Raw genomic sequence first — 15,855 nt, 5'->3', positions numbered from 1 at the left:
CCATTGAAAAGCAATTACAACAGAAGGACACGGCATTCAAGGCACTTGAGACTCAAGTTGCCCAACTAGCTGAAAATCAATCCTCAAGGAAGCCCGGTCATTTGCCAACTCAAAATGACAAGAACCCAAATGAGACGGTGCATCTGATAGAGTTGAGAAGCGGTCTTTCTTATGAGGGACCAGAAATGAAGAAATCAGACCTGGAAATAGCTGTAGCTGATGATGAACAGTGTTCTGTTAAGAAAAAGGGGCTCACGACAAAGCAGTTACTCGATCGACTAAAATCAGGTGTTCGATCGAGTGGAATTGGTGAGGAAAGCCCTCGATCGAGTAGTCACTCTGCTCGATCGAGTGAACTGGAAGCTGAAGATGGTCGATCGAGTGGGAATGTTGCTCGATCGACTGAAGTTGCTGAAGAAGGTGCTCGATCGAGTGAACACATTGCTCGATCGAGTGATATCGACGACGGGAAGCTTATTCGAGAGCCTGCTAGTGCTCGTTTAAGCGAGGAATTACCAGAAAGGCCTCGTTCGAGAGGTAAGAAGCGCCCAAAGGATCTTGAACTTGCTCCAGGAAGACACTTTGGAAGCGAGAAATAAGGGACTCGAGATTCCATTCATGTTCCCTTCCGAGGCGGTGCGCAGAATACCAAGATTAATCAACAGTTTAGCAAATTTGTTGAGCTTTTGAAGAGTTTGGAAGTTTCCGTGCCGTTCATCGAATTGCTAACCAAGGTACCCTCTTATTTAAAATTTATGAAAGAGATTTTAGCACGTAAGAGGACCATTAATGATAATGAGACCGTAGCTTTGACCGAGATGGGGTCAGCCCTGTCTCAAAATAAGCTACCTCTTAAGCAATCGACCGGGTAGTTTTTCGATCCCTTGTCACATAGGTATGCAATTGATTGATAATGCGCTATGCGATTTAGGCGCTAGCGTAAGTGTTTTACCTTTGTCTCTAGCTAAGAGACTTGGTGTGACAAACTGAGTTGCACCAACATGATCGGTCCAAATGGCCGACCGTAGTTTATCACGGCCACTAGGTGTAGCGGAAGACGACTGTTCGGATCGGGAAGTTCTTTATTCCCGTCGATTTTGTCGTCCTAGATATCCCAGAAGATGTGCACACCCCTATCATTTTAGGGAGACCATTTTTGTCCACCGCCTGTGCGGTGATAGACGTCGGGGAAGACTTTGACCTTCCGTAGGGGACGAGGAGCCGACTTTTCATCACCCAAGTTCCGGAGGGCTCCCATGCAAGCTCGGCCTTGCAATGCCCTTTCTTCGTTGACCCTATTATTGACACTCCGGATGGAAATTTGGAGAATAGTCTTTGTTATTGCTAACCCTCCGCCTCTTCGAGAGCAAAAAGGAGGAAAAATCGTCTGTTTTCCTTACCGCAGTGTAGGATGAAGGCAAGAAGGAGTTGTCAAAGGACGTGGTACAACCATTATCAATCAAACTGGAGCAAAGGATGCCAAGGAAGATGACAGAGGGGCGAGAGCGAAGACAGTTCGAACCTACATAGATTGGAACTATGTTCCTCCTCCTCTTGCAAACAGTAATTCAAGCTCATGGAAATCAAAGAGGACGGCCCGATCGCCAAGTGACGTCCTCTTCCAAAAGCCCACGAAGGGGCTACCGAAAGCTAATGGGAATTAAACGGGGAAATGCCCCGTGTAACAAATTGTAATAGATATTCGTTTGAATTACTTTTGAATTTCTTTTATTACGTTTTTAATTAGGACAATTAGTTTAGACAATTTTTAGCGTAGACTAAGACTATAGACTGTGTTTCTGCATATTTGGTATTTTGGGATGTGTTTGGACGTGTTTTATGCAGGTTTGGGGAAATGTCACGCATTTCGAGGAAATAAAGACGGAAATCCAAGAGTCAACGAGAAGAAGCCCTCGATCGAGTACTTTTTGTACTCGATCGAATGGCGATTGGGTCGATCGAGCTGGCTGGTTACTCGATCGAGGAAGACCAAAAAGAAACAGGTCGATCGAGAGATTTCGTATTCGATCGAGCAGAAGGACATCAAAAGGTCCTCGATCGAGTGATTAAAACCACTCGATCGAGTGGAATGAACAGTGAACACGGGAGTTTTCCTTCTTCAAACTCTTATTTTCCTAATTCATTTTCATTTCACCCCTAATTTCGTCTAACCCCCTCCTTAATGTGCGACTGATTTCACCCCCAAATCCCCAATTTTTGCCCAAAATCATCAAATCCACCACCTACATTCTATCACTAGCACTTGATTCTTCAATAACCCCTTATTTTCCCCCTCTTTTATGCTCGTTTTCTCGGTTTTTAAAGGGGATTAGGGTTTGCGGTTTTTCAATCGAAAATCCGCCTTGGTTGATTGTTTCTGTTGAAGTTTAATTGCTTTGTAGGTTAATCATCATCAAGTAAGTGTTTTCTTTCACACTCTTTGCATATTTTCTTCATTTAATTCGAACTTCTTTGAGGTGATTGAATTAGGGTTCGAAAATTCCTTGTCTAGTCGAATTGTTTCGATTAAATTGTGTTTATTTGCCCTTGATTAGCTTGTTGATGATGTTTTCGCAATTCCTCACTGCTTCTACATGTTAAATTCGAATTTGCGCGATTTCCGCGATTAGGGTCCCTGTGAGTCGAATGTGTCGATTGTCAGACGATTTTCTGTTGCCTTGCTCGCTTAACTTCAGTCCATGCTTACTTAATACTGTTGTTAATTGCCGTTACCGTCCCCTATCGCCTTTATATGCTGTGATTTTTTTTTGGGAATCTCGCGCTGTGAGTGATTATTTTCGACTGTTAGGAGTCTTACGTGCTCCCTCGTGTGCCTTTCATGCTATGTTTACTCCTCTAGCAGTCACTACTTTGCCATTTCACCACCACTCATATGCTACCTTTCGAACTTAGTGAGGATTGTTGGATTTTGTATGCTGGAAGTCGGATTTCTTGACTGATAGGGCCTCATATTTGTTGTCACATGTTGGTTAGCGGGTTGTTTTAACCACGGTTAGCAGCATCTTCTCTTATTCGTGCCCTTTGATTACCATGCAGGATGGACGCGAGTTCCTTGCCTTCTACCAGTACGTCCTCCAGCTCGTCCAGCTCGTCCGGGAACGAGTTAGTGGTCCCTGCTGTCACCACCACTGCCCTGGTAACCACTATAGCTCCTGCCGTTACCACCACTCCTACCAGGCCTTTCTCTTTGCTGGACTGCGGATTCATCCCCCGCTTCCCACAGCCTGGTATGGTGCCACCGAGGCCACACCCGCAGGCTAGCCAGTTAGCCGTCACTTCCAGCCCTTCTGAGGCTGTTGCTACGGGGGAGAGCGCACTCACACCTCTACCGAAGATGCCCACGGTACGTTTCACTTCAGAGGCTCACCGGAAACGGTTAGTCACTTTACTTCGTTGCCCTCTCTCCCCCACCCGGTTCCTTGCGCGAGCTGACCTAGAGACCTTAGGCATTTATGAGGAGGTCTGTAGTTTGTTAAACGGGACGGGTATGTCGGGTCTGATTACCATGCAGGAGGCTACCATTCGTACCTCTACTTACGAGTTTTTTAGCTCCTACTCTTTTGACACCGACTCTTACCAGCCGACCACTCCAGTTCTCGCATTCACTTTCGACTCCGCAACGAGTCGCATCACCGGACCTTGGCCAAGTTTGGGCAGGGTTTTGGGACTAGTTAGTGACGGTCCCATCGCCCCACCTCGAGAGCTCCTTCACCACTTTGGGCTGCGCTCTCTCACACCCCCTTCCAGGCACGGAAGGGCGCTCACATCCACTTACCCGCGCCCGTTACTACTTGCGTCGCTAGAGAGACCATTTTGGGCGCCCGAGCCCAATAACGTGACCAACACCGAGCTAGCGATTCTCACGGGTACCTCAACATTGACTACGGCACTCGTTTGTTCTAAACATTGCATATCCGGTAGCTCAAAGATTGGAACGGAATTGGGACTCGGTCAAGACCCGCATTTAATGCGGCGGCCGGGTGACTAGGATTGCCCGCCACCTTTACCCAAAGTGAGCCCGGACTCACCGCACCGATCGATGGCTCATCTTAACCCGGATGCCATGGCCGACTTGACCTGGTTCCCAAAGGCGAAGGGGAGTGCGAGGACGTGGAAGATCCGTGGTTCCACGTCTGTTACCTTGCCGTGCTCTACCCTTCCCCCACTTTTACCGCTCTCATCTGTCGCCGAGGGAGCGAGGCCACCTCCACCTACCTACCACCTTACCTTCACCCCTCCTTCTTCTTCTAAGAAGAGGAAGCGGGAGGCCGGAGCATCCTCTAGCTCTCGAGGCTCGACTCAGCCCAGCCGGACCGACCCCCACGCCTCGCCCACACCTCACACACACGCACTCATACTCCACCTCCACTTGACCCTCCTTCCGGTTCGGTTTTTCCGCCAATTTTGTCCGCCCTCCTGTCTTAGAGGCGCCCGAGGTCATGGACCAAGGGCGTCGTGATGCCGCGCTTTCGGATATGTGCGGGTACATCACCGAGATGAGACGGATATGGCTTTGGCCGTATTCCCGCTCTACGAGTTCCACATCCGAGCCCGGCGACCGATTCCGGAGGGGTGGCCGCATCCTTCCTTCTACCGATACCCGGCGGACGGTACCCTCCACTACCTTTCGACTCGTAGTCGGAGCCGGAGGAGACAGCGGTAGCACGAGAGGTGCGATTCTGGGCAGAGAAGCGGCGGCACAACGAGCCGCCGAGAGAGGAGGAGAGTGACCCTCCGTTCGCACTCCGATCCGGAGGATCAGGATGGAGATGACTGAGTCTCCCCCTTGCTTGTTGCTGGTTTGGGGAGACCGTTTTGTTGAGTCAGAGTACCTGAACGACAGCGGTGCCGACGACGAGTAGCTACTGGTCTACTCACTTCCCCAGTTTTCTGGCTGGTTTGGGGAAGTTCGTGTTTTGTATGTTCTCTCACTCTTTTTATTTCGTCTCCTTTATTTTTATTTTTATTTTATTGGTTGTATACCCTCATCCCCCATTTTTCTGCTGGTGTATGCTGGAGGACAACGAGGGCGTTGTCCGTTTTGGTTTGGGGAGGGTATTGCATCCTTTTGAGTCTGCATCTGCATTTGTTTTGCATTCACGTTTAATTCTTTTCAGTTTGCATTTGTTGTTTATTTTCAAAAAAATCGAAAAATCAAAAAAAAATTAGAAAATGTTAAAAATTCAAAAAATTTTCACGTTTATTTTTGCATTTAGGTTGAGTCGGAACGGTAGATTCCCGTGATGAAATTGCACTTAACTTGTCAATTCACTTGAGCCTTGCACTTTATTGATGGTTTTTAGCCTTGTCATACGCATAGTCTACGAATTTCTGTTCAAATAATAGCTGACTGTTTAGACTTGACCTGATAAATTGGCAAACTACTTAAAAATTCTGAGTTTTAGAGCCATAACTGGTGCCATTCATGACCAGTTCATTAGGAATTTTGAGAGTAGTACTCCTTGCATAGCATGTTCGTCTCATTTGCACATTTATGACATTCAATTTCTCGTCAAATGCACATATTCGGGTTTGTGGTTGGTGTCACATGCAGGGAGGGTCTTGCAAATTCCCCTTTCTTTACATCCTTCACCCATTTAGCTCCACATTGACCAAAACTTGCCTTCTTGACCCGTTAGCCACAGTCCAAACAAGCCTGCCTAGTCAAGCTAGTTAGTCTGTCCTTTTGCGGTATGTTTTCCATTGCAGTTTGGTCCGTAATTCCTGTTTGGAGTTGGTGTTTGTATTAAGGAAGGAGGAAAAGGAAAAAAAAGTATTGAAAAAAAGAAAAAAAAAAAAGAGAAACGTGAAAGAAGAAAGAAAAAGAAAAAAAAAAAGAAGGAAAAGAAAAAAAAAATGATGAGATTCACGTAAAAAAGAAAGAAAAAGTTGTGAAAAAGTTGGACCCTCTTGTCAGAGTTGAGAAGATGTTTGAAGACGTACAATCGACAAGAGGGTTGGTTGTTTCAGTTAGTTGTCTCAGACGGTGTTTAAAAAAGGGAACTTTGTGACCGTCTAGCTCCTCCACTCTTATTCTATATTTTTTGAGGAGATTGTGCTTCCAGTCTAGTGAGTTTTGTGCCAAGTGAAGGGCACCTGTGTTTAGTCTTTCGACAGTTGAGATTCGGATGGTTTATCATGGTCCTGTTAGGAACTAGCTTGACGCTTTTACCTCCACATTTCCATAACTTGTTTTGCCTTTTCTCACCTGAACCTCACTATTCCCATATTACTTGCAAACCCTCGGCTGTGACGGACATTATTGGTTGGAGTGTGTGCATTATTACTTGAATTGTCTTTCATTTTTGTTGCATGCATGCTATGTAGGTCGCAGTTAGGCGAGTGACTGTCTTTTCTTCTCTCTTTTACATATAACATTTGCCCTTTGCTTCATGAGAGAAGAGTGACCACGTGAGAGTCCGGTTTTGTTGGTCTTGCAAGGTCGATAGGTCACTTTATTTCGAACGACTTATAATTCGTTTGCGTATTGACCGCCTAGCTTTAACTGTTAATTTCTGTTGCATTAAAGTGGTTCAAGTAGACAAGTTAAGCTAGCTCTGAGTTATCATTTCCATTCCATTAGTTTAGTTTTGAGTTTACTCGAGGGCGAGTAAAGGTTTGGTTTGGGGAGATTTGATACGTGCCTAATGTATAGTCTTTTTGGCCTATTTCAGCACGTATTTCTATGCATTTATATACTGTTTTTATAGTATTTTGCCCCGAATTGGCTACTTTGGTGTATTTTGTCCTTTTTGTAGGGATAATCGCGGAAGTAGCGGAACCATGCTCCATTTCGTCCTTTTTGCATGCATTTAGAGGAGACGGGATTGTCCCAGAGTGAGATGTTGCACTTAGAAGTGTCGTTGCACGCATTACGAGGCACTTGGGTGAAGACGTGAGCTGAATTGAAGACCCAAGTGGTCTATCGAGCTGTTTGGAGGTCGATCGAGTGGTTCCAAGGCTCCCTGAGGCTCGATCGAGAGGTTCCTTCCTCGATCGAGTTAGCTGAACATGACTAAGTCCTCGATCGAGTTGGTTGTTGGTCGATCGAGGGACTTCTGCTGAGACATGGGTCGATCGAGTGGTTTTGCCTACTCGATCGAGAGGATTTCGACATTGTGGGCTTAATCAGTCCGTGTTTTCTTATTTCCGCATAAACACTTAAGGGTTTTGGCTATTTAACCTATGTTTTTACTAGGTTATTAGCATTCTTTTTACTATCTTTTCTACTATTATTCACATTGGAACTACTGCTACTTCCCTACGTTACTCTTCTCCTTTTACTGTGGCTTGCATTTTGGGATTATTTTACTCGACTCGGTTGTTCTTTACGCCGGAATCGCTTAGATTGTAATCTCTTTCTTCTTTAATAATAATTAATCTTCTTGTTGTTTTAATTCTTGTTTATATTAGCATTCTTCCTTGCCCTAATTTCTATCATTGCTTTTTATTATTGCTTCGTTATGTCATCTGCTGGAAATTTACATGCTGTTAGTTTAACAATAGACATGAGTAGCTAATCTCCCTTCATGTTGGGATTAGGGGATCTGCGGTAGAATAATGACGACGTAGTGAATGAATTAGACGAATTGACATAAGAGACTCTATCACTATAGCAATATAACTGTAATTCTCGACCTAGTTGAGTGCACGCTTCTATGTCACCCATTAACTGCTACAATTAATCCCGGATCGAAAGATTGGACTAAATAGGCCCGCTATAAAGAGACTACCCTAATGAGGACGAAAGTTAAGTTAGTGGTATTTTAGGGTGGGAAGTGGACCGAAAGGACCTTCTAATATCCGTCTCGCATTAGTTCATCTGAGTCATTTACTGCTAAGTTGTTAAGCTACCGTAGTGAACCGAATTCCCGACATGTCTCCCTTTTATTGATAGTTTAATTCGCTTCTTGCTTTACTGCTCTTGCTTATTTCTCTTCCTTTCAACTCCGTAGTTAGAACCAAAAATTTGATCAACCCCAATTGTTACCATAGGATTAGAAATAGATAGCTGTAGTTGCATTACCTCCCTGAGGATTCGATACTCGACTGCCTCTACTACATTTTTAGTTGAGACCGTTAGGTTTATTTTTGACAGGTACGCGACAGACGTGTCATTCTTGCCTAGGAAGCTCTATAGACCTCAGAATTTAAGTAGTTTACCAACATAATTTTGTCAAATCGAATTAGCATAAGGCATGTCAATATGGCCAAGAATTGAATTATGCGCTTTGTTTTCATAAATGACGGTCAAAATAATGTACATGGATAATTATATTGGGATTCAAATGTAAAAACAGTGCAATTTAACATCATTGCTACTCAATTCACCAAGACTCGACCTAAAACAAAACAAAACATGTTTTTGGATTTTGATTTTTTTTTATTTTTATGTGATTTTTTTTGTTTCAAATACATACAACATAATATAAAGCACACAACTGAATTAATAACACAACATAAATAAAAACTCCTCCCCCAAACCTAGATGTCATAGTGTCCTCATTATGACGCCTACAGCAAAACAAACAGACAATGAACCACCAACAGCCTAAAGAACACATCTAACAAAAGGAATGGCAAATAACTAAAGATAATACAAAAAAAGTAGATACAAGGAAAGTGAATACCCGGTAAAAGTTTAGGAGTTGCCCCAAACTAGCTGTAGAAATAAGGGAGAATGTTCAACCGCGCAATTCCATCATCATCTTGCTACGCTTTTGATGTGACGATAATTAGAGCATATTTAGTCCCCGAATTAGCCTTGTTCGCATGCTTTTTAGTGTATATTTGGGTCATTTATTGTCTTTAGTTCTTTGTTTTGCATATTCTTTGAGGTTTTGTGTCCTTCGTAGCAAAGGAGTGCAAACCTTGCATTTTCATGGCAAAATGAGACTAAATTGATTGAATTCAATGACCAAGCATCAAGGAGAGACAATATTAGAAGGACTTTGTACATACTATAGTAGATGGGCAATGATGAGAAAAGATCCTTGCCTCTCCGAGAAAATCCTCAAGGATTTTATGAAGAAAAAGGAAGAAAAGAAGAAGGAACGAAACTGTTTGACAATCCGTGCGGATTGCCCTGAAGACGCCCGTCCAAGGCCCACAATCCGAGCGTCTTCCTCAGCTGGACGCTCGGCCAAAACCACCCAAATCCGCCCGTCTTCCCCCTCTGGACGCCCGTCCAGAAGCACCCAAATCCGCCCGTTCCGTGTAAAAAACGCCCGGATTCCTAGACAGTCTTTTCGTCTTCTACAAGCTTCAAGGAAGGATGCACATTTTTTTCTAAGACCGGCGAAAAAGAGACTGGAGTCTCCCTAGAGACCGGCGATTCCTCAAGGACTTAATCGTCATTTAAGTCCTTAGTAAACCCTAATTTATGTAACTAATCCCCACTATAAATACCCCATTAGTCTAATTAGAAGAGCATGTTCTTCTTAGCAATCTTTAGTGTAGTTAATATCAATCAAATCTCTCTTTAATCTTGTAATCAACATTTAATCAAGTTTTAATACAAGTTTTATTTCCTTAATCTCTCTCTTGTTCATCCTTTATTTTGGGTAATTGAAGATTATTTGGGTTATTATTGGGAGATTGACAACCTTCCAATCAAGCATCAAGTACTTCTTTTATTCTTTGCTTTATTATTGGAATCATTAGTAGGTATAATTCTCTTAATCCCTTTTTAATTATTGTTAATTATCTTCATTTATTCATCATGTTTTACTTTGTTGGTATGATTGACAACCTTGCTAGCATGTTCAACATGATAATGAGTGAGTAGTTTTCTTAGCTAGGGTTAATGGGTAATTAGGGGAAACCAACATGGAGAATGATTCATGCTTAAATTAATATGCTTTCATAGTTTATTTGCTTGCTTGTTGTGATCTCAACTTATGCACATGTTATGTTTGATGAAATGCGAGCCTATGAATCCTTGCATTTTTTACCCATCACCTATCTTTTCAATGAGACTTGTAAGACATAAACCAACTCGAGTCTCATTAGACCATGCATATAGTTGAGTAGGGAAGATTAAGTCGACTTGTAGGTGTTGTACAATCTAATCGATTCGGCTCCGGGACCCAAACTTTCTTAGGAATGTAAGATATAAACCAACTCGATCCATCACAACAATAATTGCTTGCTTATAATTTGAGAATATGTTTGTATGATCAATTCTCATGAATCCCCTATTACCCCATGACACCCTAGTGCCTTTTATCAATTGTTTACACCCCTATTAATTCATCTTGCTTGTTTACTTTTATTGCTATTTAGTTTAGTGATCTTCTACTTCAAACCCCAATTGTGACACCCATAGACACCACTAGTTGCAATAGAAAATCTCATCTCAATTCCCGTCCCTTGGGATCCGACCTTTACTTGCCTCTTTACTAATTGTAGAGTTGTTTGTGAAGTTATAAATTGTGTTTTGGTCAAGGTGCTCTTAACGACAAGTACTGAAAACTAAACCCTCACGAGGGATCACGACCAGCTTTCGGCCCAAAACGTAAGGATACTTGATCGAGCCTGGCTGGACCTCATCGACTATTCAACCAACGCACCAATTTTATGCACCTTAAAACAAGTGCTCACCCATGATACGGTCAAATTAGCTCAAAGCTCGCATTAGTAAATCGAAAAGCTGCGCATGTGCTACACAATGACATAAGTAGCACCAAAATAAAATAGAAGCAAATGAAATTAGCAATGAATAATGTTCGGGCTCCTCAAACTCAAAGTCCAATGTAAAATACGAGCATGGTTGCTTGTCCAAACCCATATTATCATAGACGGGAAAAGGTTATACGGGCTCTCTCGTTATAGGGGCAGCCACATCTTCATATACCTCTGTGGCAGGATCTTCTTTACATATCTCAGCCTCTAGAGCATCAAGCTCAACCTCCAAATCTTCACTTACCTGAAGGTTGTAAACCGTCTCAGTATGCGGATCATCTCCATAAATCAACCTCTCTATCTCATCTACTTCCTTGCTTCATGGCCCTGACGCAACAGCAGGGGCGTCTGACTGATTCCTGTCTAAACACAAAGCAAGGCATTCATCAATTCGTAGTGTAAGACTACCATCCCTAACATCTATGACTGCCCCCGTTGTGTGTAGGAATGGTCTAACTAGAATAATAAGGACTTGGGAATCCTCAGCTATATCCATAACGATAAAGTCAACATGAATAAAATATTTCCTTACTCTAACTAGAACATCCTCTAAAACACCTAGAGGGCGTTTAAGAGATCTGTTAGCCATCTACAAGGTTATGTTAGTAACACGTAGTTGACCCATATTTAACTTTTTGCAAATTGAATATAGCATAACACTAACGTTAGCCCCTAAATCGCAAAGGGCTTTAGCTATAGCAATACTACCAATATGACAAGGAATAGAGAAACTCGTTGGGTCCTTTAGATTAAGAGGTAAATTGGCTTGCAATGCTGCGTTGCACTCTGTAGTGAACGCGACCGTCTTCACTTCATTGAAAGGCCACTTCTTTGAAAATATTTCCTTTAAAAACTTCGCATATGCCGGCACTTAAGTGACCAATTCAGTAAATGGCACACTAACATGAAGATTCTTCACTACCTCCATGAACCTCCCAAACTACTGATCAAGCTTGGATTTCTACACTCGGTGTGGAAAAGTTCGTGCAATGGTAATGGGCTCGGCTTCTTTTCCTTTGGTAGTCATTTTTGAAGAATCGTTGTCAGTTACGGGAGTTACTCGATCGAGTACATGGGTCACTCGATCGAGTATCCTATTGTCACCAAAAGCCATAGCTGAAAAACGATATTTATCGTAATCTGGGTGGATACTCGATCAAGTCCAGCCAGGCTCGATCGAGTACACATTGCTTTCTTCGCTTTTTCGTTTTTTTCTTATCTCGTGGTTTATCTATGCTTATTTCTTTCTCGTCATCACTCAACTCCAAGTTACCCAACCCTTTAGGATGCATGTAGGGGACCTCATCTTCATCAATGGGCGTCTCCGGACTTTGGTAAGTAGTACCGCTCCTCAGTGAAATAACATTAACTTGTTCATGTGCTTCTTTAGCTTGAGGAGGAAGAGTTGTGGGCTGCTTTGTGGGATTTTGAACCGCTAATTGAGCAACTTGTGTATCCAACATCTTATTATGAGCCACGAGTTTGGCTATTTGAGCCATCTGCTTTTATTGCATCATCAAAGTTTGTTGCAATAAAGCCTTCATCTCTGCCATATCACTACTTGGAGCTTGCTGAGGAGGTTGCATCTGCTGAAATTGTTGACCTCCTTGGTTTTGCCTAAAAAAATTCCCTTGTGGTTGATTACCACGATTCTAGGGAAAAATATAGGCATTCTGCTGTGGGGTTTGAATAAACACATTCTGACTTCTTTTAGGGAAGGAGTTAGAATAGGGAGTACCTTGCTTGAATGATTGAAAGGCATGAACTTGTTCAATTGTACTCATACATCTAGCTGCAGTATGACCATCAATCCAACAACTTTCACAAGACACTTCCTGTTGAACCATGGCATGAACTGTTTGCTGCATTCCCAAGGACCGGGATGTCTTCAATTTAGCTATTTGAGCAGTTAAGGCCTCTACACTATGCTACAATTGCACTATCTGAACCATTCCCTCTTGTACTTCCTCTTGGGTTACCATACTCAACAGTTTGAGTAGCTATCTCATCTATCAACTTCCAAGCTGTATCATCATTAGTATTGTTTTGGAATCTCCCGTTAGCAGAGGAGTCAAGTAAATCTCTATAATCGTCATATAACTGTAGATACCTCATTTCTTCACCTCCCGCCAACCACCCAGTCAGGATTGGGCCGCATGTTTGATACGCGGAATGATTTTATGACAGTCTATAAGTTCATCGACAAGTGATAGCTCAAACACTCGAGTCAACCGCTTGGTCTTCATCTATGCACTGATACGGTCATTTTTGACAGTAATAAAAGTTCATTTGGAGTCCGGGTCAAAAACCGCTTCATTTTCTGAAAACCGTTTTAACGCCGAGTCAGAATATTCCGGAATGTTCTAGAATTCTCTGGATATTTATTCCTAATTAAAATTAATATTTTTTTAAGTAAATATCTTCCGTATATCATGTTTTATGGAATAAGGTAGTGTATATCTACTGAAATTCCATAATAAAACGCGAAAATCTTTCTTGCTGAGGAGGAAACCTCTAGGGAAATGACGCAGCAGGTGCTGCGCCTCTTCGAAGGATCGCAGTGGTTGCTGCGCCTCTTCTCCAGCCCTCTTTTCACGCTTTTCAGAATATTTCCGTGATTTGTTTCCATATCCGTGTCATTCCTAAACTCTTGCGCATGTTTAGTATAAATAAGGGCCTTCGGCCTCTATATTTGGCACGCGAGTGTTCGGCCCCTTCTTTCTCTCTCTTTGCATTCTAGACTACGCTATTTCTTTTGACGCCTATGTGCTTGATCAATCGACCATGTAAGCTCCGATCTTTCTGAGTCCCAGTCACGTTGCATAGACCGACCAATTTGACCAATTCCACTTTTAATCAACCTAATCAATCTTTTAAATCCTCTAACGAGGGCACTTTCCACGCATATTCGAGTCGAGCAATCACTAATGTTAACTTTAGTCAATCCCATTTCGTCCAGCATGTAAGTCTGAGGGTGTAAATCCCATTTTATTATTGTACTTTTATTTTGTATCAATTAATTTAGATCTATACCAATAGCACGTTCAAAAACCGATTTAAAATCCATATTTTAAAACCGTTTTTTACAAAGCAGCGGAAGTCAGACGTCGAGAAGAAACGCAGCAGAAGCTGCGCCTCTTTGAAGGATCGCACCATCTTCTGCGCCTCTTCCAGGGGTTTCTTCCTGCTCCTGCTCCTTTTCTTTTTCCTCGACTTCCTGCAATTTTCCTTTTTTTCTTTCCTTGCGTTCCTTTTGTAATTTTTAGTGTATAAATTCTATTTCAACTAATCCTTTTTTATTACAATGCTTAAACCGTCCTTAATCCCGAGTAATTCAATACTTGCGGGTTTTCGCCGTTTTAATTCAAACTGATTCTTCTGGGTTTCGAGTTGTTCATTTCGATGTTCTAAAATCATAAATTGATACATAAGTTTTCTTACTTGTCCAGTTTCGTTAATCTAACCTCAAGTTCGTCCTTTTTATATTTCCGACATGAGTTCATCATTAATTATGTAAACTGCTCTAAATTCTCATTTTTTTATTCGTTTATGAGTTGCCCAGATGCATGTAATCAATTAAAGCACTTCAATTTGAGTCTAAAATTGATAATCCATTATAAATCTACCTATGGGCAATCAGGAGGGAGGTTTGGGTATTCGAGATAGTTTTCAATGGAATGTTGCTTCTATTGGTAAATTAGTGTGGTGGATTTATAGCAAGCCAGACAGTCTTTGGGTGAAATGGGTGCATCTGCTATTCTTAAAAGGATGTCCCTGGGCTACATATTTTCCCAAGTCCCATCTGAGTAGCAATTGGTAGGCAATATGTAGGACCAGGGATGTACTCTCTACTGGTTTCCTGAATAGAAATTGGCTTGCTGATGTTAAAGGTTATAATGTGCAGTCTGGCTATCAGTGGCTTCGTCACAAGGCTCCAAAAGTTGGCTGGGCTAAACTTGTTTGGTGTAATTGGGCGCTTCCTAAGCATTCTTTCCTAAACTGGCTCATTCTGAAGAATGCCTTAAACACCAAAGATCGTCTATATAAGCTTGGTATCTGTCCTGATGACCTGTGTTGTTTTTGTGGTACTGATCAGGAGACTACCTCACACCTCTTTCAGAAATGCAGATATGCTCTTGCTGTCCTGAACTCACTGTGCTGCTGGTTACATATTCCTGTTCCATCTGGGAATGCAATCATTTGGCTAGGAAGAAGGAAATGGCCTGCCGTTAAGAAACTGGTTTGTGTAGCTGTCATCATGTGTGGCTATTATGCTATATGGCAACAAAGAAATGCTGCTAGGCTAGAAGGAGTTCTGTTACGTCCTGATACTCTTGCTCTACAATGTAAAGCCTTGATGAAAATTAAATTGTTAGGACAAGTGAGTAGGCTTAAGACGAGTAGTGATAGGCAATGGCTTGAACAAATCTTGATGTAAGCTAGTATAACTTATGATGTTTCATTGTAACCTTGGTTTGTGCTTAATGAGAATTCTTACATTTCACCAAAAAAAAAAAATCTACCCATGAACGATAACGATGTTGCGATTCTGACTTCAAAGCCAGAGCCCAGCTCTAGAATAGACGCAGAAAGTGTTGCGCCACGTCCACAGGACGCAACAGATGTTGCGCCTGTTCTGGGTTAGCTTATGTCCCTGTACTCTTTCTCGCTTTGACGTAGCTTCTAATTACAGTTAAAATCAACTATTATTCGTATTATCACCTCTAATCTGACGTATTCCCGTATTTTAATTCTAATTTTATTTTTTCTCCTTTTTTTCTTCTTCAAAATCCCGTCTTTGAGCGTGTTTCTGACGTTGATGAAATAAACCTTGTAGTTCTTGTAATTTTAATTATTTTATCATTATTCGTAATTATTATAATGTATGATTTAATTGTATGGCATTCACATGTAATTAATCTAATTTTCAACTTCGACCACATTGTTTGCTAAAATTACGTGTTAACCGACATAGTCTAATTTCACATGCTAGGATTAATATATGTTTGTTGCATTGCATGCATTACATCGACGACATATCAAATATGAACAATTTCCCTAATCATTAGTAGAGGCCGCTATTGAGGCGGGCGGGATTAGGTGTTCGAATTAAAGAGCTTCCTAACACGTACCCTCACCCCTTACTCCAGT

General features: G+C 42.1%; 1 protein-coding gene across 1 annotated transcript; it reads left to right on the top strand.

The window, feature by feature from the left end:
• The first annotated feature begins 14,332 nt into the window (after window positions 1-14,332).
• LOC141588228 (uncharacterized) lies at window positions 14,333-15,142 on the top strand. The gene is made up of 2 exons (XM_074409682.1): window positions 14,333-14,396; window positions 14,595-15,142. Exons 1-2 carry the CDS (start codon window positions 14,333-14,335, stop codon window positions 15,140-15,142), a joined length of 612 nt encoding a protein of 203 aa, XP_074265783.1.
• The last annotated feature ends 713 nt before the right edge of the window (window positions 15,143-15,855 follow it).

Source organism: Silene latifolia, chromosome 6 (genome assembly GCF_048544455.1).
Source record: "Silene latifolia isolate original U9 population chromosome 6, ASM4854445v1, whole genome shotgun sequence".
Taxonomy (NCBI): domain Eukaryota; kingdom Viridiplantae; phylum Streptophyta; class Magnoliopsida; order Caryophyllales; family Caryophyllaceae; genus Silene; species Silene latifolia.
The sequence above is the reverse complement of the archived record's forward strand: the minus strand, read 5'-3'. Positions and strand labels throughout refer to the sequence as shown.

What these genes read in the sequence shown, in the direction of transcription:
- LOC141588228 (XM_074409682.1), top strand. Translation starts at nt 14,333, where the DNA reads ATGGGCAATCAGGAGGGAGGTTTGGGTATTCGAGATAGTTTTCAATGG. An exon ending in ATGGAATGTTGCTTCTATTG is followed by an intron (nt 14,397 to 14,594) that starts GTAAATTAGTGT and finishes CTGATGTTAAAG; the next exon opens with GTTATAATGTGCAGTCTGGC.